Source organism: Oryx dammah, unplaced genomic scaffold (genome assembly GCF_014754425.2).
Source record: "Oryx dammah isolate SB20612 unplaced genomic scaffold, SCBI_Odam_1.1 HiC_scaffold_15, whole genome shotgun sequence".
Lineage (NCBI taxonomy): Eukaryota > Metazoa > Chordata > Mammalia > Artiodactyla > Bovidae > Oryx > Oryx dammah.
This window is the reverse complement of record NW_024070199.1, coordinates 17578296-17602495: the sequence shown is the minus strand read 5'-3', so window position 1 is coordinate 17602495 and position 24200 is coordinate 17578296. Positions and strand designations below refer to the sequence as shown.

The window sequence follows — 24200 nt, the reverse complement described above, 5'->3', positions numbered from 1 at the left end:
TTTTCTCCTTTTTAACCTGTTACATGCCAAAGAAACTAGATGCTCAAGAATAATGCACATGTTTGTAGAGCAAGAGTACAGACTTGTAGTAAAGGCCTGAAGGTTCTTTGAGAAAAAAATGCATAATTTTATCACATCTCTTTTAACTGCTCAGTGGAATTTTAAATATCAGGCATCTCAAATGTATTCTAAAAGGTGAGTTAACATTGTATTTGTAGCCATTTCTTTCTGTTATGGAAATAATTAATTACTATTGGTAATAATTATCATTTACTGCCTCATCTTTCAGGCACTGTTGTCAGTGATTCATATAAGCTTCAAAATAATCCAAAAATAAAATCCTAAGAATTAGCCTTATATACTTTTATTTAGCCTTCTCATCCCCAAGTTATATATTTCTATTTTTCTTAAAATTATTGTTAAAGACAATTCTAAGTTCCACTGCTCTCCCAAAAAGTTTTTCTGATTTCTCATCTGAAGTTATTAAGTCCCCCACATTAGATATTGGTTTTATCTACATAGATAAGAGTAGACAGAGCGATATGGTAATGAAAATATTTTTCAATTTTACCTTCTTTGTCATGGGATAGCAGCAATTCTATTAGACCCCTCAGAAGGGCTTTTCTTAGAATTAACAGAAGGAAATGGCAACCCACTCCAGTACTCTTGCCTGGAGAATTCCATGGACAGAGAAGCCTGGTGGACTACAGTCCATGAGGCTGCAAAGAGTCAGACATGACTGAGTGACCAATAAGTCACAGAAGGTGGTTTCAGATTCACCCATTCTCGAAAATACTTGAAAAACCTGATTTGTATGAGAATTAGCTACATAGTGACTCTATTTGAAATACTGCAGATAAATAAAACTTTATCTAAATATCTAAAATCTCTCTGAGCAATGAGTAATCACATTTGTCTTCCAGAAGTAAAGGGCTATACACCACAATCATCTGTGCATAATCTCTAGTCTTCAACAATACCAGCAGAGATCCCAACAATATCTCAAAATACATAATCAACAAACAGGTAAAGAAACCTGTGTGAAAAGTATCAATATCTGGCAAAGTAATCTAAGGGAGGCAGAAATCCACTGGGATATTTTAATGAATTTATGTTTTAAACAACAGAATCTAAAATAGATGACCACTAACTAGCCTTAAGGATATTTTAGATGGCTCATATTATGGGGGTAGAATGTCTAGGTCTTTTCTTTAAATTCTCTACCTCAAGAAATAGGAAACAAACCAATTCCAGGAACCCTAAAATTAAGTTCAAATAGAATCAAGAAACGTTGGTTTAAGGTCATTTAATGGAATAAAGATCACAGCACCATGAAAAAAAAGAAATGTTGGCTTAGTGATCATTATGAGTTTTTAAAAACAGCCTGACCTGATCTTTTCTTCTCACCTTCTTATTTTCCCAAAGCTATGGGTACAGCTCCTACTAATACAGAATGTTACAGTTGAATTTTTTAAAGTCATTCAGACATTGAAAGTTTAGTTCTCTTATTTTACAAAGATGAGGAAGTAGGTCCAGAGGGGTTAAATACTGTCTGCCAAGTCAGAACTAGATGCGTGGTCTCCTGCATCTTAGCCGACTGCCTTATCCACAATACCAGGCTGACCACAGTAGTGCCTACAGGAAACACAGTGCACATGATCTCAACATTCTGTCGACATGTTATCAAAGAGCACTAAATGTTTCACTGAAAGTCATGATTACAAGTATGTAAGCATGACTTTAAAAGCAATTCAAATAGAGCTTCTAGGAAGAGCCCATGAGATACATGGACTGCTTACTGCAGAATGGACAAATGTCTAGGACTGGACATGGACCAACAGACTGGTTCCAAATAGGAAAAGGAGTACGTCAAGGCTGTATATGGTCACCCTGCTTATTTAACTTATATGCAGAGTACATCATGAGAAATGCTGGACTGGAAGAAACACAAGCTGGAATCAAGATTGCCGGGAGAAATATCAATCACCTCAGATATGCAGATGACACCATCCTTATGGCAGAAAGTGAAGAGGAACTAAAAAGCCTCTTGATGAAATTGAAAGAGGAGAGCGAAAAAGTTGGCTTAAAGCTCAACATTCAGAAAACGAAGATCATGGCATCCGGTCCCATCACTTCATGGGAAATAGATGGGGAAACAGTGGAAACCGTGTCAGACCTTATTTTTTTGGGATCCCAAATCACTGCAGATGGTGACTGCAGCCATGAAATTAAAAGATGCTTACTCCTTGGAAGAAAAGTTATGAGCAACCTAGATAATATATTCAAAAGCAGAGACATTACTTTGCCAACTAAGGTCCGTCTAGTCAAGGCTATGGTTTTTCCTGTGGTCATGCATGGATGTGAGAGTTGGACTGTGAAGAAGGCTGAGCACTGAAGAATTGATGGTTTTGAACTGTGGTGTTGGAGAAGATTCTTGAGAGTCCCTTGGACTGCAAGGAGATCCGACCTGTCCATTCTGAAAATCAACCCTAGGATTTCTTTGGAAGCAATGATGCTAAAGCTGAAACTCCAGTACTTTGGACACCTCATGCAAAGAGTTGACTCATTGGAAAAGACTCTGATGCTGGGAGAGATTGGGGGCAAGAGAAGGGGACGACCGAGGATGAGATGGCTGGATGGCATCACAGACTCGATGGTCGTGAGTCTGAGTGAACTCCGGGAGATGGTGATGGACAGGGAAGCCTGGCGTGCTGCGATTGATTCACGGGGTCGCAAAGAGTCGGACACGACTGAACGACTGAACTGAACTGAACTGACTGACTGAGACTGTTAGCAGAGAAATTTTGGGACTTCCTGTGCTATCCACTGAAATTTTAACACTGAAAACCCTGCTGCTGGGCGACCCCACAGATGGCAGCCCACCAGGCTTCCCCATCCAAGAGGAAATGTGCTTCCTTTCAGCTGCTGGTAGATGATAAGACTATATGGTATTTGGGAGCACAGGCTTAAAAATCACAGCTCCCTATCTATATGACCTTAAATGTTACTTTACCTCTCTCTGTAACTGTCTCTTCATCTCTAAAGTGGGATCATAAAAGCACCTATACTTCATAAGGTGATTAAAGATATTATACACATAGCCCATGTGAAGAACCCAGGACAGTATGGAGAAAGTCTCTGTAAAAAGTGGCCTTTTTACTTGCTTGTTTTAACAAATTCAGTATTTGTGAGAGTCTGCTCAGAAGAATATTAGTTTTTCCAGTCTACCATGCAAGATGAGAGAAACCAAGTAAAAGCACTGAAAAGAACACTGGGTTTAGTGGTGACAAACTAGTTTCGTCACTAATTAGGTAATTGTGAAAAGCTTTTCTAACCTATTTTTTTGGTCATAAAGTCCAGGTATAAACCTGTAATTATAAATCAGCCTGATAGGTATCTCTGAAAACTGAGAGCTGAAAAGAATGCTATGAGAAGCCACTCCTGGTTCAAATGGAAGCAGCTCTGCAATGTGTTATGACCTTGCCCTGTCCCCCAGAAGCCCTATACATTTCTTACTCCAAGTTCATGTTCTCAGCAAAAGTCAAAGACCAACAAGAATCTCATTTTTTGTCAAAACACTAATTTTTTACAAACTGTTTCTCATTAATAGTTTTAGTCAAGAATGAGAGCACAATAATATAGAAAACCTAAATTTATTTGTTAAGCTATCACAAAGACAAAACAATTATTTGAAATACTTTGAGAACTCCATCCCAATTCCGCTTGTTCTTTTACAGAAACTGACCTGAGAGGCTGGCAATGAAAGGATACAACCTAAGCGGTTATAACAGAACAGACTGATGAAACTCGGTGAAAGGAGCAAAGGCTAGGCAGGAGCACTTGTGTCAGTGGTAGTACGTGTGGCTGGGCTGTTTCTGAAGAGGCTCCCTAGAGTTAACTGACCTGGGTCCCCAGTTAGTAAAAAGATCTTTATCCCTGTGGAAAGTGCAGAGATTAGGATTTCTCTGAGACCTCTGTTTTTTTTTTTTAAGGAGTTAAGGGTATCCGTAGGCCCTAAGGAATATAGCTTAGATTCAGCCTCTCTTTCCCACGCAGTCTATCTACACCTTCAAACGCCAGTGCATTTCCACCACTTAATCCTGCTAGGTTTTGAGGATGCATATAGAGAAGGTGGGAATCATAGGCCTACTCAGAGGGTACACCTAGACACAACAGTTTGGGGTAAATCATAAACTACAAATACCCTTCTGGTTAAGTTAATTCACCTTTGTTAATAAAGGTCATAGTTTCTTGTGCTGGTGACAGCTTCTTGTCTCAGTATACTCTGTCTCAAGAAAGAACTGGTTCAGGTAAGTTTTGGAGAAAGAAAAAAGACTTTCATCAACACCCACTCCACAGTGGAAGAGGCACCAAGTTCTCTCCTACAGTTATGAGCAGAATCTGAAAAACAAAAGGTTTACAGTGTTTATACTAATAGCTATTATTTATTAAATGCCTAGTCAAGAGTGCCAGAGGATTTACATATATTATATTTCAATCTTTACAATAATCCTGCCAGGTAGTTACTATCATCTTCATTTTTCAGAAGGGGAAACTGAGAACTGTAAAAGTTATACTCCTTGTCTGAAGGAACAGAGCTGGTAATGTAGTGGAGCTGTGATTCCAGCACTCACGTGCCTCCCCTCCAACTCTATCTTACGCATCAAGAGGTCCTAGTTTCATTATCTTGAAATTTTTAATACCTGCCTACATACTCAAATTATTTCTTATTCTCTCCTCAAAGGCAAATGTAATTTTAAGTGATTAAAAATTTACAGACATTGTTTGGAATTAAAATTAATTCATTAATTAAGATTAATGCTGGATAATTAATTCATTATCCAGATGAAGAACTTGCATAAACTTTATGAATAAAAATCTCTTTGCTCCAGCTATAGCACAAAATGAACATAAAACAAATTATCAGTTCATTAGAAAGTTGTGGCTATTTTAGTTATTTCATCATAAAAATTGTATTACAAAGAATCCTAAGAATTCTCACCAGAAAAATGCTCCAACATTTCATTTGTGTAACCATTAGTAACACACCAAATACGTTTCTCCATCTTATTAATAGAGAAGTTGGTATTCTTTGAATAGTCCCTTTTCAAGAAGAAATATGTTAAAGCCAGATCAAAAAATCTGTTTTCCAGTTTTAGTAAAAATTACTGAAAAAAATCCATATACTCTTAAGAATGTGATAAATAAGAATCTCGCCAATAAGGGAAGAAGACATATTGGTACTGAAAGATTTCCCATAAAGTATTATTTCAATAGTGAAATACTGATATCCAGAACTGTGAAATCTGAAAATTAACATTAACAGAGCTCCAACAATGTTAACACATACTTTAAGCTAACTGTAGAGGAGACACTGCTGATTTTAGATGATATGGCTACCAATGACAGAAGTAAATGTCGTACAAATAAAGAGACATAAATCACAGAACTTTGAAGGTTATTTTCTAATAGTTCCACTGGCAGCAGCTGAGAGGAAAGCTGAGATCCATCAGCACAATTCTTGGTTACTATAAGATGTTATATTCACAAAGGCAATAATCTGCTTTGTGAATTATTGCAGCAAATCTCTGTTTTGTGTTTTTGATGAGATGCTAAGGTTTCAAATATCGTAAGCAGGAAGGAAAAGTTGACTCAAGAGCACAGCGGGACACGACCTCAAGTTCTGCTGCTCCCACATGAGTCAACCAGGGAGATCTCTGCTTTTGATCAAAGGGTAATGTCCTTCTTTTGACTCACTGAAGATCAGCGTCTTATCCTTCCATGTACTCTCAATGGCTAGCAAAGTGCTTGGCAGCTAGTAAGTGCTCAGTAAATGTTAACCTGAACATTACCATGCTGGCAGATCTTGATTTCTTAGGGGCAAAAACTATATCGTTTCAAGTAATTTCATAAATAGATTAAAAAACATTTCCCCACAACTGATAATTTGTTAGAGTTCTCCTCAAATCTGAAAATAAAAATCAATTGTTTCACATGATTTTCATATTCAGTGACAAGGGAGAAAATACTCACCCTAAAGCAGCATCCATCATTTTCAGTGATCAACATCTGCATCCTCAAACTGTCCAGCAACTGTTGGTGTAGTATCTACCTCCATCCCATCTGAAGAAAAAATTAACCACTGAGCAACAGTTTACTAAGCACTTCCGATAGTGAAGAGGCAGCTTAGATTTCAACCAGAAGGAAGCTAGCGCCCTCTGCTGGTAAGAGTTGCTATTTGTTTCTCTTGACAATTGAAACTGCCAAGGAACAGACTAAGAAAAATGCCACCTGGGGATTTAGGCCAAGTTAAAATTAGTCTGTGTATTTAACTTTCACTTTGCAACTCTCAATCTCAGCACTGCAAGAACTCCAGGCAGGGACTTTCAAATGCAGCAAGCATCCATTTTTCACTCTTCACAGAGCTGTGCTAGGTGTTTCTCTGTGCAACTTCTTTTAAAGCATGAAGTACTAAGTTTACAACATAATTCAGTAGAAAAGACTAAAATAAATAAGTAAAGTGAGATTCTCACTTATCTCTGTTTTTTTAATCTCACTGAAAAAAAAAAAAGATGGGGGAGAACCAACAACCAAAAAAAGCCCTCTGGAAAGAGCTGTCTAAAGCTGCTTTTGCCACTTCTTTACCTCCCACTCACGCTCAACTCCTTAGCCCACCACAAACTGGCTTCTGCCCACAGCCCCTTGGCACCCCACCACCCGGACATTCAGCAGGACATACAAATGAAACACTTATATAAAATTAACTCACCTTTCCACATAGAAAATACATCCCTTTCCAAAAGGATACTTCTTAATTGCCCAACCCAGAAACCCCTACCATATCTCTAACTTCTGTTGCTTTTATCTCTTAAATACCTCTCAAATTTGTTCAGTCTTTTGACATTACTGCCACTCCCTAATTAAGCCACTATCTCTCATCTAATTTAAATCATAAGCTACTTAACAGGGTTTCTCTTCTTTCCTCTAGTATTTCCCTCTGCAATTAATTTTTTGTATCACAGCCAGAGTCATCTTCTAAAACACTAATCAAACTAAAATTCTTCAATGGTTTCCCACTGACTTAAACACAGGTTGAAATTCTTTAACACAGCTTTCAAGTTCCTTTACTATACAGTCCAGTTCACTATTCCACCTTTATCTGTTGCCATAATAGCTACCCATCACACTCAAGAATTCCAGATATAATGAACTTTCAGTTCCCCAAAGCTGAACGGTCTCTTGATCCTTCACACATGACTGACTCCCTGACCTGCCTCTCTCCCCAAACTGTATGTAATCCCTCTTCACTTGGTTCATTTTTATTTATCTTCAGACTTTGGCTTAAATGTCACTTACTCCATGAAGTTTGAATCTCTCCGACTGTCCAGCCTCTGATTCAATAGTTCCTCAAGCTTCCCCTTTATCTCAATGTTGTATCACAGTGCACTGTAACTACCTAACTAGTTAATTTCTTTTTCTCTCCACTAGAATGCCATTGATAGATATTAACTGCATCTTCCTTAGGCACTCCTGTATTCTACCTGCCACAGTAGCTCAACAAACACCTCTTACATAAACAAACACATGAAGCACCGAAATGCCACCAGCAGAAATTTCACTATGCATTTATCGAATATGTTACATACTGTGAATATAATATTTAAAAAATAAATTTATAAAAAAGAAATTGCACAGGTCAAATTTAATAAGTGGAAAAAAGAGTGATGTGGGTACCCAGAACTTAAGAAGACAGAGAATGGTTTAGCTGAAGAAGTTTTATGTATAGGCAACTCAATACGTCAGTGAGGCTTAGGAATACAAGTCCAATTATCTCACTTTAGCAACAAGTGTTTGTGACCTTAAAGTCAGTTGCTATAAAGCATTAAATAAAAAGCTCTATAATTAAAAACAACAAAAAGGCTTCAGTGATGAAAGGTTTTTTAATGTCCAAGGGTACTCTTCAGCTAATCACTATAATAAAAAAAAGGAGTATCTTGAATTCTTTCAGCTAAGATTTCGGTACAGCACTAGAGATCACTTGAGTCACCTAACCCTAAAGCCTATGTTAGAGGCTCACCATGTAGGGCTTAAAATGGACAGGAGACACAACCAACAATAACGTGACCCACAGCCTAATTCCAAATTAAATATCCCAGAACTTCAGGACCCGCAGGTCAGAACGCTATGTGCATGGAGATAATGATCACAACATTATGAGAGAAACTTAAATATCAATAAAAGAAAAACTATGAAAACCCTCTTTAAGAACATTCTGCATCACTAAAAATTAGAAGTGTTAAGATTCTGTAACAACACAAAATACTGAACTGAATACATAGAGGATGCAAGAAATGCTCGTAACAGTATCTGGCAGATTGTTTTTACACATTAGCTTATTTAATCCCCTTACCACATATTAGCTATTTGACTGCAAGCTAGGTATATGACCTGTGCCTTAGTTTCTTCATCTATAAAATGGGGATCGTAACAGCATCTACTGTGGAGAAGGAAATGGCAACCCACTCCAGTATTCTTGCCTGGGAAATCCCATGGACTGAGGAGACCAGAGGGCTACAGTCCATGGGGTTGCAGAGAGTCAGACACGACTGAAATAGCTAAACATCATCTACCAAAGGGTTCTTGGAAGGATTAAATGTGTAAATACATATATCGTGCTTCCATCAGGATTTGACACATAGGAACACTACCTAAATGTTTTCTTGAGGGTAGCAGGAACAAGATTGGAGACAAGTGGTGCAAAGACAGAGGTGTCTCTCCAGAGTCCGAGAGAACTTATATGGTGAATATCGATGACACTGAGTGTTCTCAGAAGATTAATAAGGCACAGTGAGGTGGAGGAAAGAATGATGTGAAGCAAAAACTTTCCTACTATAAATCCAGTGTGAGGAAAAAAGGACCTATGTTTGAAGCATAGCAGTAGTTAATAGCAAGGAGATCTGAAAAGTCATTTAAAGGAAAAATCCACGGCACTCAGTATTAGACTGGCGGGGAACAAATGATAAAGGCGGAGTCAAAAGAATACAAAACCTACAGATTTTTGTAAGTTAGGGAAAAAATAGTTTTAAAAAACTTACATATAGTGCCCATTCTATGTAATTCTACATTTGCTTCCTACACTATCAAGAATTAATTCTGAGTACTCACCTTCATAATCTCTTATTGAATCTTCTGTCCGGACTCCAGCCATGTTATACTGGCTGCTCACAGACTGAGAAAGCATTCCTTCCAATCTCTCCAGTGTGGCTTGGCCTTCTGCTGTTAAATGGGATAATCCTTCTTCATAGGTATAAAATGTAGGGATGTCCCCCTGCCCTTGTTCTAAATAAATTAAAAGCTTTTAAGCCATTATAGAACAATCAGGGGGAAAAAAAAGACAATAATGCATCTACTGAAGATAAGGTACAGTGAAAAAAGGCTTCAAGGAAAACACGCAACATTTATTCAACATACACACATCAGCCATCTACTGAAGACAAAGATAAACAGAAAATGTCTCTACTCTCTAAGATGAGAAGGGATTCTAAGAGATAACAAGCAAGTATATAGCAATTCCCAAAGAATCAAATGTCCAGGGACTAGAAGGAAAAGAGGGTACTCCTAAGATTACAGAGTTTTATCCCAAGGTAGGAATTTTACATGAGTGTTTTTTCCTGATTAAAATGCATCCTGCTTTTAAAAAACCAGAAATTCTGGAAAATACAAACAGGATTTAAAAATTAAATTACCCTGAAACTTCAGCAAAGATGAGAATGTATTTAGATGTATATAAAGCAGAATCCCAGAAATGAGTCTGTCTCAGGCCAGGAGGTGGTACATATGGAGGCAACAGCTTTAGGGAACCAAACTGGTATCCATGAGAAAAGAGAAGAACTCAGCAGACACCTCAAGTAACAAGACTCCACACAAAGCTAGTGACTGTATTTTGCTCTGGGGAGGTAAAGGGAGATAATCTTAGATAAATGAAGTATGGTTCTGGGAAAAAGACATCACCTTGGCAATGAGGTGGTTGATGGAATACATTAAAGATGTAGATGATACAGGTTCCAAGCAGTGGAGAGAGAAGGCTTGTTTTCTGGGAGTAACTTCATCAACTTAAAAAGATTCTCCCAACTACCCACTATCTTATCAGTCTTTCCTTCCGTTTATTTCTATTTTCTTCCCCCGGAAGGGGGAAGAAAACGTATTTCTCTGCTTTGCCCTCAAGCTTGGGACACCTGTAACATTTTCTAACTTGGCTGAGACATGAATTGTGCCACTCACTTTTATTAAAAACCAAGTTACATGGATACCTAAGAGATCCAAAAGAATTATAATCCCATACTCTATACATGTTTAAAATGAAACACACATACATAAACGTTTTAAATACATACACAGACACTCTAAAAAATCCACTTCACTAACCATGGGCTTCCACATCATATTCGTCTCCATCGTAATCATCTGAATCTTCATCCTCAGGATCTGGATGCAAAGCCTGGCATTCACACATTGCAGTGAACATTGCCTCCACTGAACAAGTAAATTAAAAATTTCTCATTATTTTTCTTCTGATTAATATACAATAAAAATCAAATAAGACAACCATCAGGGCAAATAAATTTAATGAGTAGACAAGAGGTATATTGGTGGTGATTTAGTCGCTAAGTTGTGTCCAACTCTTTCGACCCCAAGGACTGTAGCCTGTCAGACTCCTCTGTCCATGGGATTCTCCAGGTAAGAATACTGAAGTGGGTTGCCATTTCCTTCTCTAAGAGGTATACTAGGGTAACAGTATTTACAAAATATGCCCAATTTCAAGGAAAATCAATCTTGACAGCAATAGACAAGCCACAAAATATTAATAATAAGACCTCTTTTTGAAATATTACTGAAATCTCTTCATGCCTTGGACTTTCCAAGAAAAAGCATCAGAGTCCTGGTCAGACTGCTGGCATCAGGGTGAAGCCCCTCTAGGCAGCACTCTTTCCAGCTGTCCTGGCATCATCCACTTCAGAACTGCCATGAGCCCTCTGTCCTCTATTCAGTGAGATTCACAGTCAACAGCACCAAGTCTATAAATAACAGGTTCTTCCATTCACAAAACACACCAGTCACATGGTATCTACTATACTCACTTCATTCACAATCTTTATATTAATAGGCATCTGGTCCTCAATGATACTACAGATGCTAAAATGAAGAAAAAGCAATAGAACAGAGGTAATGAGAGTGAGGGCTTCCTTGGCTCAGTGGTGAAGAATCCGTCTGCCAGTGCAGGAGACGTGGATTTGATCCCCAGATTGGCAAGATACTCTGGAGAAGGAAATGGCAACCCACTCCAGTATTCTTACCTGGGAAATCCCATGGACAGATGAGCCTGGTAGGCTACAGTCCATGGGGTCACAAAAGATTCAGATACAACTTAGCAACTAAAACAACAAACAATAACAACAAATGAGGATGAAGGTAAGTGTGTGTGTGTGTGTGTGTGTACGTGTGTGAGACGGGGGCAGGGGATAGAAAGAATGCTTGGTACTTAAAGGGAAAAAATCAAATGTTCTACAGAATACTCACATGCTGATTTATCACTAGGCACAAATCTAAATTCAGCAATAGGTTCAATGTCATCATCACTATCTTCCTCCTCTTCATCAGCAACCGATTCTTTTGATTCTTCTAGAAATGGTATAAAAAAAGTTTTTTAATATTTATGTTTAAAAATAGAATCTTAAAAGAATTTCTTAAAGGATGTTTAATGATACATCTAAATATTGCATTTTTTTTACTCCCAATTATAAAACATTATTTTAGAGCTAAAAAAAAGACTCTGGATAGTCTCTCTGGTCTAGTCACACTGTACTTGAAGTTCTAGGGACACCAAGCCCCGACATCATGGTAGGGGGTGAGGAAACCCAGCGAGTCAGACCTCTAACAATTAAGAGTTCCACTCTCATGTCTGTTTATTCCACCATGAAACAATGGGTTCAGCAGCAGTCTGTAAACCACTGTGATTCATCATCAACAACTCAGAGATAAGAAATCTAAGGCCCATAAAAATTAACTGACTCAAAAGATAAGTTAATAAAGTCTGCTACTGCTAAATCGCTTCAGTCGTGTCCGACTCTGTGCGACCCCACAGACGGCAGCCCACCAGGCTCCCCCGTCCCTGGGATTCTCCAGGCAAGAACACTGGGGTGGGTTGCCATTTCCTTCTCCAATGCATGAAAGTGAAAAGTGAAAGTGAAGTCGCTCAGTCGTGTCCGACCCTCAGCGACCCCATGGACTGCAGCCTTCCAGGCTCCTCCATCCATGGGACTTACCAGGCAGGAGTACTGGAGTGGGGTGCCAAAGTCTATTGGCAAGAAAAAGCTACAAATGTTCAATAAAGAGAACTAGCACATCCTGTTGGTCAAAATGGAAACTGTTAAAATCACTCCAGATGTATATGTCCTATTACCCAGCAACTCATCGAAGTACATGAATGTTCCCTGAAGTACTTTATGTACTATAGAAAATATAAGAAATAAATGTTAATTAAAAAAGGAAATAGACATATTGTAACTTGATTGTATTATGTTCAGTAGATAACATCTGAAAATGAATAAATGTGATTTATATGTATCAAAATGAAGGAATTTTAAAACATAATTGAGTAAAAGAGCTCATTGGAGAATATTTATAATATCATTTGCATTAAAGTTTTAAACACAAAAGAGAACCATTATATTGCTTAAGGGTGTATATATATACTCAGTAAAAATCTAAAAGCATAGACAGGAAGGACATACATCATCTTTAAGGAAAACTCTGGAGACAGAATTAGGAATGAAATGGGGAGGGATATAAAAACAAATTTCCATAGTATTAATTTTATTTCTTTTAGACTAATTATGAAAAAACGTTAGAATTCACACTGGACATTACATAATGAAAATTTTTTTAAAAATTATTCTGAACTTTTCAACATATGAATTATTTCATAATGTTTTTTTTAAAAAGGTGAATAAAACAAACAGACCCCAAAACCACCAAAACATGTTCAACAAATCATCTTAAAAATACAACTTTTGTTTAGCATATTACAGCTGCCATTTTGAAAAAATGTTAATTCTCCATATAGATGGAGATAAAGTAGAAAGGCATTCAAAGTATATACTTTCTGGAAAGCAAGCTGACAATGTATGTTAAGAGCTTTTTAATAAGGGGTACCCACTATATTTTTTAAGTTTTATTTTTATAAGTCATGCAAGTTCACTGAACAATGATAAAATACATATAAGCAAAAAACACAAAATTTTAAATGGCCACAATTAGCAGCTTTAAGTAATAGATATAATAGAACTTTTCTGTCCTGTTTCTGATGTTACTAAATTGTTACATAAAAGAAATGTGTCTTCTGTAAAATAGTAAAATACAAAAATATTGGACAGTTCTAAAATATTCTTAGTAGTTGAATACATTATGGTACTACCAAATTTTTTCAACGCATTTAAAAAAATGGTATCATACTGTAACTATTGTTCTATAACTGAATGGACATCACTTTTCAAACCATAAATTCAAGCTGGTACAAAAATAATGGAAAGAGTCAAGATGGATTCAAAGTAAAAAGTCCCTACCCCTCCAGTCCTCTCCCTAGAAATAACCACTATTAACACCTTCTTTTATATATCTACAGGTATCTATCTTAAGGCAATAAAGAGAAATGTAATATAGCATTTTTACAATTAGGGAAAAAACACCACTATGACAAACATTAATCATCTAGTACTAGATCACAGTAGTGACCACCATACTCTGTCTCCTTAAATGTTTCTAAAATTTTAGAAATGGGAATGTATTTTTTTAGTTATTTAAAAAATAATCTAATGTTCTCAACAATAAGCTGATGGTCTATTTTAGTGGTTAATGGAGGTAAACCAAACAGAAAAGAAAAAAAAATATATATATATATACATATGGGGCTTGAAGAATCAGGACAAGAGGACCAAAGGCTGGAAAAATAGGATCCACATCTGCGTAACTTATAAAAGTGCAGTTCCAGATAAACAGAAATGGAGAAGTATTAAAATAAAGGTGATGGAAAAAAACTACTCCCTAGTAAGATAGAAAAATTGTACTTATTTTAGTAAGAGTTTTAATTCCATCTATCTCAAGAAGATAATCACAAAGAATAAATGCTTAAAATACCTACCCCAAACCTACTGAATCCTTATTACCTAGTTTGGGACTCCCAAAATTTGTATTTTTAACAAGCTTCCAAGGTGTTTCTAGTGTGCAGCCAGGTTTAAAAAACAAAAATTACTATAATGCCCTAATTATTCTGGATAAAATGGAGGCTTAGAGAGATGAAAATGACTTACCTACCAAGTTAATGACATAGTTTTCTTATTCAGTGTGCTTTTCCTTTTAGCTAGCTTTATTCAAACCCTACCTCTCTAACTTTATTTTCTGACATACACCTTTGTCCAATGCCAATGCTCTACACTATTTACGAGTGTGTCACACCAGAATTTAAAACTGACTAACAAGATATCTCTAAAATTTCACATCTACAAATGAATGGCAAAAAAAAGGGCGGGGGGTGGAGGGGTGGCTCAGGGAGGGTAGATTCCCTGGCAGTCCAGTGGTTAGGACTCGGGCTCTCACTGCCAGGAACTTGCATTCCATCCAGGGCCGAGCAACTAAGATGCTACGAGCCTTGTAGCATGGCCAAATAAATAAATAAATAATAAAAATAAATAAAATTTCATGTCTATATATGAATGAATGAATGAAAGCTTTCAACTAAACATGGCATATAAACTCTTGGTTATAAAATCATAGTTGCAGATACTTAGATGGAAAGTGAACTTTGTGTCCAAGTCCACCTCATCTGAAGTCTCACTACAACACAAGGTCAACAGCTTTTTACTTTTCCTTCAGTTCAGTTCAGTTGCTCAGTCGTGTCCGACTCTGTGACCCCAGTCATGTCCGACTCTGTGACCCCATGAATTGCAGCACGCCAGGCCTCCCTGTCTATCACCATCTCCCGGAGTTCACTCAAACTCACGTCTATCGAGTCGGTGATGCCATCCAGCCATCTCATCCTCTGTCATCCCCTTCTCCTCCTGCCCCCAATCCCTCCCAGCATCAGAGTCTTTTCCAATGAGTCAACTCTTCGCATGAGGTGGCCAAAGTACTGGAGCTTCAGCTTTAGCATCATTCCTTCCAAAGAATATCCAGGACCGATCTCCTTCAGAATGGACTGGTTGGATCTCCTTGCAGTCCAAGGGACTCTCAAGAGTCTTCTCCAACACCACAGTTCAAAACCATCAATTCTTCAGCACTCAGCTTTCTTCACAGTCCAACTCTCACATCCATACATGACCACTGGAAAAACCATAGCCTTGACTAGAGGACCTTTGTTGGCAAAGTAATGTCTCTGCTTTTGAATATGCTGTCTAGGTTGGTCATAACTTTTCTTCCAAGGAGTAACTGTCTTTTAATTTCATGGCTGCAGTTACCATCTGCAGTGATTTTGGAGCCCCAAAAAATAAGTCTGACACTGTTTCCACATCTATTTCCCATGAAGTGATTAGATCAGATGCCATGATCTTAGTTGTCTGAATGTTGACTTTTCCTTACCCTCTTTCAAATTCCACTAGATTTTTATGTACCTTTGGATGCTTCCCAATGGTAAGAGTTTTAAATCTCACACCAAAAATATTTTCAAATCACTAAATCAGTCATTATCACTTAATGAAGCAGGGTGTGCCAAAAGTCCTAAAATTAAATAATTAGTGTCACACAGTATAAATGCTCATCTTATATCTGAAACCTTACTAAAATCCCAAATTGGAGGAGCATTAGCTCAAAAGGAAAATACATGGCATTGTTTCTTACATGCTATTTCAAAGAAAAGCAAAGCACTATCTTCAAAAGTTTACTAAAATGCAACAACAGTCTTTCAACTCCAAAGTTATTCATTCTCACAAAGGATGAACATATTAAACTAATATACTATATAAACTTTAGTTATACTTAAAAAATCAAGCATAAGTTTTTATTTCGTGCCTAACTTGTTTCTCACTCAGAATTCTTGAAAAGTGGCTCAGGCATGTCCAACTCTTTGTGATCCCATGGACTATACAATCCATGGAATCCTCTAGGCCAGAATACTAGAGTAGGTAGCCTTTCCCTTCTCCAAGGGATCTTCCCAACCCAGGGATCAAACCCAGGTCTCCCATATTGCAGGCAGATTCTTTACCAGCTGAGCCACAAGGGAACCTCAAGAAAACTGGAGTGGGTAGCCTATCCCTTCTTCATGGGACCTTCCTGCCCCAAGAATCAAACCGGGGTCTCCTGCATTGCAGGCAGGTTCTTTTTTTTTTCAAGGGGAATTCTTTACCAACTGAGCTCTCAGGGAAATTCACTATGGAGAGCCTAAAAAATGGATTTTAAAAATCTTTCTTACTTCTTCTTTCATCAACCACACTAGATTTTTACGACTCTGTTGTTTCTTCCATCTGCAAGATGTGGGAATCTTGTACCATAGGGTTTCTCAATCTTGAGACAATAATACTGACATTTGGACTGGTTAATTCAATTCTCTGTTGTGGGAGCCTGTCCTAGGAATTGCAGGATGTTTAGTAGTATCCTTGGCCTCTAACTAGATGCCAGTAGCACTCCTCTCCACCTCTAGTGGTGACAAAAATGCCATGACAAAATATAACTGCCAAATGTCGGGAGAGGGCAACATGTCCACCATTAAGAACTATTTCTATAACAAAACAAGACAGGTTCTATCCTAAACTCTTAGAAGGGAAGCATATGGATCCAAGTCTCTAAAGGTGCTAAAGGTAAATGCCTTTACACAGAGAAAGAATAACAAACTCAAGAAGAGAAACATGAAATGCAAATGTGTAACAGCTAAATAATTTTAAATGCAACTATTAATATGTAGAAAGTAAAAGGCAGTGTGCAAATTATTTTACTGTGCTGAAATTTTGCTTAAGAAAGTATTATCCAAAATAAGTGAATGGCTTGAATACTACATTGACTATCATCAGTGACTGCTTTTTGAAATATACTACCAAAGGAAGCTCAAGATTAAATTATACCATACATACCTCCAAATTTGGCATTCACCATAACATACAGATGCTCTCGAGGATAGGCGTTTAGGTCCCTGGATACTGCATGCAAACTAATGGTGGGGTATTCCAGAGAGAATCCTAATCCAGAGCCATCTAACCAAGACAGGCGGCTGAAAAATATGTGTTAAGTGGATTATTTGAAGAAATTAAATCCTAATTTGATGTCCTAACGTTTATAAAGGTTCAGCTTGGATATGTGAATAAATTCAAGCATATTGTTTAGAAATTTCCTAAAAGAAAATTCACAGCAGGAATTTAGTTTCTTTAAGACAATTCTGTTATAGTTCACTTTCCCCTATCTAAATATCCAAACAGATTTGAAATGCTATTTTTCTTAAGTCACATGTGTGTTTCTATGCCTTTTTATGCTTGTTTTTATTTGAAATGTCTTCAGGCATCTTCTTTGCTTTGGCAAATCTTCTTTGTCCGGGTAAGTCCCAGTCTTTCCATAAACCCTCTCTTCGATTATTCCAGCGCAATGATCCCTTCTTTTCTTAAACTGCACTTAGGCTCAGTAATATACTACTGAGCACCTAACTCTGTGGTAATGAATTTTATATGTATTGGACAGAACATGAGTTACTTGACAAAACTTTAACATTCTTCAAAATCACTGCCACAGTGCTTAGCATGTAAATATGCAATACCTAAGAAGCACTACTTTCTCCAGTAATCCTACATTAGGTAACATACACATGAAATGGCTGTAATAACACAAGATGGAAAATAATCATCACATTGAAAAGCAGACGTTATGAAGCCTTTCATTTATTTTGCAACTTAAGGAGAAAGCCACAAATAAGCAATGTCTAGTTATTCCTCAAAAGTGGTCCATGCAAATATTTTATTGCTTTAACAAAGGAAAAGAGTCAGGAAAATCAGTACACTGAGTTTTGAGTAAGGACTGGTTGACTTTTTTGGTAATACTTCATCCATCTGGAACTGCACCATTTAGCAGGGAAAAAAGTTTCAAAAAAGATGGTTAAGAAACCACAAAAATGTTAATAAAATAAAAGCTAATGCACTATACTGGTTGCACAGGGCTGGAGGAAAATACAAAGTGACTGCTAATGGGTGTCAGTTTCTTTGGGGGACAATGAAAATATTCTAAAATTCCTGAATATTCTTATATTCAGGAATTGTGAATTCCCTGGCGATCCAGTGGTTATGACTTGGTGTTTTCAGTGTTGGGGCCCAGATTCAATCCTTGGTTGGGGAATTAAGATCCCACAGGCTGTGAAGCATGGCCAAAAAATAAGTAAGAAATTAAAAATAAGTAACACTGTGTTGATGGCTGTACAACTCTGTTATATAGACCTATTTATTAATATATAACATATTTATGTATGTTATCTATATTATATGTATGCATGCCAAGTCGCTTCAGTCTTGTCTGACTCTTTGTGCCCCCATGGACTGTAGCCCATCAGGTTCCTTTGTCCATGGAATTCTCCAGGCAAGAACAGTACCGTGGGTTGCCAGGACCTCCTCCAGGGGCTCTTCCCCACCCAGGAACTGAACCTGTCTCTCCTGCTGCTCCTACCCTGCAGGCAGATTCTTTACCGCTGAGCCACCAGGGTGGTCCTACACACACACACACACAGACACACAGACACACACGCACACATATATTTAAATACACGGATTGCGCACACACACACGCGCACACATATATTTAAATACACGGATTGCATGCAATGTAATTAGGTCAATGAAGCTTTTACTTTAAAAAAGAAGTTAATGCAATAAAAACCCCGTATCTTCTATTTTCTATACAACTGTAACAAGCCTGGCAGTCTGATATCTAAGGAAGCAAAAACAAACACAATAGTAGAACCTAGGACTTACTGTGTGGGAACAATGACAGTGCAGCAGTCTGAGAGCATTCACACTCAATGTAAGGGGAGGCTGAGCTTTACACCTCAATCCCCCAAAGGAAATCAATGGCTAATAGCACAAAACAAGTGTATAACACTTGACTCTCACTTATAAAAGCAAAGGCAGAATTAGATTATGGTGAAAACTGTACAACTCTGTAAACACGCTAAAACATAAGGAACTGTACACTAAAACAGAAAAAAAAAAAGCAAAAAAAAGGCACTGTCATTGAGAAAGGTTTCAACACGCTTATTGAAAACGAAAAACTGGGAAGCTTTTTAAAGTGGTAAAAGCTCTAGAATAACTCATCCCATTGGGTCCAAAGAAGTAGATTTTATTATTGTAGTTAGATTGCATGTGCTCTATGGGCCTTTCCTCTGCTGCTTTCCTCTTAATGTGGAGAAGAAATAGAGCTCAGGCATCACAGAAGTACTGCCAGTTCTTATTAAAACTATATTATTTAAAGCAAATAAACTCCTTTTTTTCTCACCTCAGAAATCCCCTGGCATTATCATAATTCAGAAAGGAGTATTCCAAATTTCAGTATCCAAAATGATTTGAAATACCCAGAGCCACAAAATTTTCTATAATGACTCAATTAGGAGATGGAAAAGCTGAAAAACAAGTACAGACTCAGTGCCTATAAATTATGGCTTTCACTTTAAAAAGCACACAATTACTGCTCTGTAGTTCCTTACTGCTGGCAGAACAAATGTTATCTCCCCAGAGCATTTCCTGTGGAGCGCTCATAATCTTATACAGGAACATGGATTATATACTCAACAGAACAGAAGACAGTTTCACTCAAAAGCAACATTTACTCTCATTATTAAGTTCTGATTTTTCACCTATTTTCTTCTCATATATTCTAGAAGAAAAACCCTTCAAAACCAAACTATCTAACTATACCCTGTGCTGTGCTTAGGTGCTCAGTCATTTCCGACTCTTTGCAACCCCATGGACGCCAGGCTCCTCTGTCCATGGGGCTTCTCCAGACAAGAACACCGGAGTGGGTTGACCTGCCTTCCTCCAGGGGGATCTTTCCAACACAGGGATCGAATCCAGGTCTCCCCTGTTGCAGGTAGAGTCTTTACTGTCTGAGCCACCAGGGAAGCTCTAACTATATATCCAGTCCCAAAGAAACCATGAGTCACATAAGGGAAAAACAAGAATCCGGAAGCTAGTAAAGATACAGAAGAAATGTGCTATCCTCCAATGGTTCCGCACAAGAATTAACACTGTAGTTTATTCCTGGCATGGGGAAAAAGACAGGACAGAAAGGTAAGAGAGATCTTGAATTTAGGTTGGCTTAATTATCTGGCTTAAAATTGATTTGGGAATAAATATAAAATAAAAAGAGCATTACTTATAAATTTAAGTTACCTATTTTTAATTTAAATATTTTATTTCACTTGTTTCAAATGATCTATTTTGAATGATTCATGCCTCTGTTTCTTTCTTCATTTGGACAAAAAGTCAAATTCTTATAAAAACTAAGCTTTGAAAATAAGTCCAAAAGAGTTCTAAATCTCTCAATCTACATCAGAAAAACTACCTAAAAACAAATCAGACCCTGTTCCTCTTTGCTTAAAACACTAAAGTAGTTTGCATAAAGCCTTTAGGGTATAAGCTAAGCTCGTGAACATGACCCCCTCCTTCTCCAGCTTTATTTATTTTTGGTGGTGCCGTGTCTTTGTTGCCGAACAGGCTTTTCTCTAGCTGTGGTGCGTGGGTTTCTCATTGCGATGGCCTCTCTTGCTGCCGAGCATGGGTTCCAGGGTGCACAGGCTTCAGTAGTTGTTGCTCCCGGACTCTAGAGCACAGGCTCAACAGTTGTGGCTCAGGAGCTTAGTGGCATGTGGGATCTTCCTGCATCAGGGATTGAATCTGTGTCCTTTGCATTGGCAGGCAGATTCTTTACCACTGAGGCATCAGGGAAGCTCCTTCTCTAGCTTTACTATGTTTCCACTCTTTCTCCCTTGGTCCCTCAGATAAAAGAACTGCTTGACTGTGCGTATATGTGTGTGAACACATAATATATATCCTGGCACACATAATATTGTTTCTCACCCTTGCCTCTGAGCATCCTGTTTCTTCTAATTAGAATGTTTCCTCTTAGACTCACCTCATTTACCTGGCTAACTGTCAATCCTCATTTGTCACATCCTCTGTGAAGCAATCCCAGTTTGTTGAGATCTTGACTCTGTCAAGATACAGGGACTTCCCTGGTGGCACAGAGGATAAGAATCCACCTGCCAGTGCAGGGGACACAGATTCGATCCCTGGTCCAGGAAGATTTCACACGCCACGGACCAGTCCTGTGCGCCTCAACTACTGGTGCCCACATGCTCAACTACTGAAAGCCATGTGCCTAGAGCCCTGTGCTCCACAACAAGAAGCCTGAACACCATAATAAAGAGTAGCCCTGCTCACCACAACTAGAGAAAGCATGCGCAAAGCAAGGAAGACCCAACGCAGACCAAAAAAAAAAAGAAAGATTTGGAAATGCTAGGTGGGAAAGAACAAAAGCAAGACACCAAAGAGGTAATGAGTAAAGAGGGATGAAAAATGGTGTCCAAGGTACTGATAATATTCTACTCTTAACCTTGAGGTGCTATGCTGGTGTTAGTTTAAATATGAAACCATCTATTTATAATTCATATTTTTTGTATGTATATTTTATAAAAATACTTTCTTAAAAAGATGTTAGTAAAAAGTTGAAATAAATAATTTTTTAAACAGTTAAGAGCTTAAAAGGAGTTTGTACTTCCTCACTATGGTTATACAAGAGAACGTCCTTATCCTTAGATTTTGGCACAAGTATTAATAGGTGAAGTGATGACATATCTGCAACTCAAAAAGCTCAGAAAAAAGAGAGAGATAAATGTGGCCAAATGTTAACAACTAATCAATCTCTGTGAAGGAGATATGGCTATTAATTTACAACACTTGCAACTTTTCTTTAGTTTTGAAATTTATCCAAATGAAAAAACAAGTATAGGACCTTCCCCTAATAGGATTTATATTATACAGGAGACAGTGCACAGAGAAGCCATGGAGAAAAGGGGGATTGTGTAGGGGCTAAGAATATATGTGTTCCACTTTCCACTCCTTGAAAGAAAGATCTTCCACTCCTTGCAAGATCTCTGAAGATCTTCTTGTCAATAGCCTCAAATACTGCTTTTCAGATTTGATTTTATTTGACCACTCCTCTCTTTTTCCTCAAGTCTCTTCTTCCCTGGTGGCTCAGACGGTAAAGCATCTGTCTACAATGAGGGAGACCTGGGTTTGATCCCTGGGTCGGGAACATTCCCTGGAGAAGGAAATGGCAGCCCACTCCAGTACTCTTGCCTGGAAAATCCCATGGACGGAGGAGCTTGGTGCAGGCTACTGTCCATAGGGTCGCAAAGAGTCCAGCACGACTGAGCAACTTCACTTTCACCTTCTATAATATAACTTGTGTAGATGTGTCCCCAAGGTTCTATCCTTGGCCCTCTCTTCTTCTCAAGTATCTAATCTATCCATCTTTAACACAATTCTCCCAAGAAATATGCTCATATGTGCAACTAATCCACATTTGCAGACCAAACTCATTATCTGTACCTTACCCCAAACTTGATCTTCCTCCCATCCAAATTTCCTATCTGTGACTGGCCAGAAACCTAAGCTTTGTTCAATGACTAGATTTCCTTCAAAAGCAAGGGGTTCTTTACATCTTTTTGTGCCTGCTGTGGCAGGGAGGAATTTGGCCCCTGTGACTCTCCCATCTCCTGGTGTCAAACCTGTGAATATGTTACATGGAAGAAGGGACTTTGTGTATGTAATTAAGGTTACTAATCAGTTCACAAGAAAAGAGAGAGATTACCCTGGATTATCTGTGTGGGTCCAACATAATCATGTGACTTCTTAAAAGCAGGGAATTTTCTGACTGCAGACAAAACTGATACAGACTACAGAGAGAAGTGGAGGACAGGAAAAGATTCAATGTGTGACTGTTGGCTTGAAGATGAATGGAACCATACGTCATGGAAATGAGAACTTCTATTCTACAATCTCCACATGTAAAACAAGTCTATGAAAGTAAAAACTGCTCCAGGTACCCAAATAAAAGGGCAATTCCTTCTAGGAACGGAAATGAGAGTTAGGTTCCTCTGGATACAACCCCTACCAGCGTGGGGATGCGGGTGTTCCTCTCCCCATTCATACCTACAGAAGAAAACCTATACCCCCTTAACCAAGCTTTAAAAATCCTGCACAATTTGCTCTAAACCTACATATCCTACCCAGGACAACACCTCCCATTCCTGATCGTCGACGAGGCAGGCACTTCGATGACTCTTCTTCACTCAGGTCCTGGAAACTCAAAACCTTACAATGAGACCTTGAATAAAAAGCAGCACCCCATCAGACCTCCAGAAAACAGGTGGGTAGAAAGCACAATGAATGAGGCGAACACCGTCTGACGAAGAAAGACATGAAGGCTCCGAGGAGAGGACACTGGAACACACGAGTCTTCTCCTCAGCAGAGGCACCTCAGAGGCAAAGAGGGGCACGCGCTCCCCCGCCCTCAGAGGTCTCAGTCTCCCTCACGCTACTCCGCACCGCCCGCGCCCGGCAGAGACGAGGCGCGCAGGAAGCCAGCCCTCGGAAACAGAGACTCTACCTTTCAGCGATGTAAAGGGTGCCGGTGCCGAGGCCCTTCCCGTTCAGCACAGCCTCGGTGTCTGGTTGCTGCTGCCGTAGGCCCTCAGCCGACCCGGGCGGCGGGAAACTTCTCAGGAAGCTCATTACTGCGAGAAGCGCTGAGACACCGGCCAGGAGCTGGCTGAGGCACCGCAAACCCTCCGCCGCGTCCCGCCCCGGAAGCAGTAGCAATTCCCCCCGGAAGAGTAACTTAGTCGGCCCCGGAATTCGAGCCCGTCTACCATAGAGATGAGACGTTCTAGGACAAGCTCGCACAGGCTTGAGAGAACCGAGTTTGTCAGGTCACGGCCTTTCCCTTCTCCCTCGGATTTCTAAGGCTCCAAGTTTGGAATAACGGAGTGTTCTCCCCACATCCTACTTCAGGATCGTCACAGCAACCTTGTGAGAGGAAGCACAGGAAATAATAAATTTCTTCTTTCTGCCGAAGTGGAAACGGAACCGTAAGGCAGGGAGTCTGTTGCCTGAGGTTGCATAGGA

The 24200-nt window shown here is 38.7% G+C and overlaps 1 protein-coding gene across 2 annotated transcripts; it reads right to left on the bottom strand.

Moving 5' to 3' along the window:
- Positions 1–3634: 3634 nt before the first annotated feature.
- CLNS1A (chloride nucleotide-sensitive channel 1A) lies at positions 3635–24200 on the bottom strand. Of its 2 annotated transcripts, none has more exons than XM_040255631.1 (7): positions 23683–24200; positions 17115–17251; positions 11578–11679; positions 10426–10533; positions 9166–9339; positions 6034–6123; positions 3635–4401 (listed from the first exon to the last, which is right to left on the bottom strand). In XM_040255631.1, exons 1-6 carry the CDS (start codon positions 23805–23807, stop codon positions 6056–6058), a joined length of 714 nt encoding a protein of 237 aa, XP_040111565.1. In that variant the 5' UTR covers positions 23808–24200; the 3' UTR covers positions 3635–4401; positions 6034–6055. The 2 variants fall into 2 exon arrangements, with proteins under 2 accessions (XP_040111565.1, XP_040111566.1); XM_040255632.1 differs by having other exon boundaries at positions 3641–4401; positions 9166–9276; positions 23683–23883.

Bases quoted from the DNA above. Each gene is read 5' to 3' on its own strand.
- CLNS1A (XM_040255631.1), bottom strand. From the start codon at position 23,807: ATGAGCTTCCTGAGAAGTTTCCCGCCGCCCGGGTCGGCTGAGGGCCTA. The intron at 17,252-23,682 runs GTAGAGTCTCTG...CATATTTTTCAG, and splicing joins ACCCTTTACATCGCTGAAAG to CCGCCTGTCTTGGTTAGATG. The intron at 10,534-11,577 runs GTGAGTATTCTG...TTACTTGTTCAG, and splicing joins GCCTAGTGATAAATCAGCAT to TGGAGGCAATGTTCACTGCA.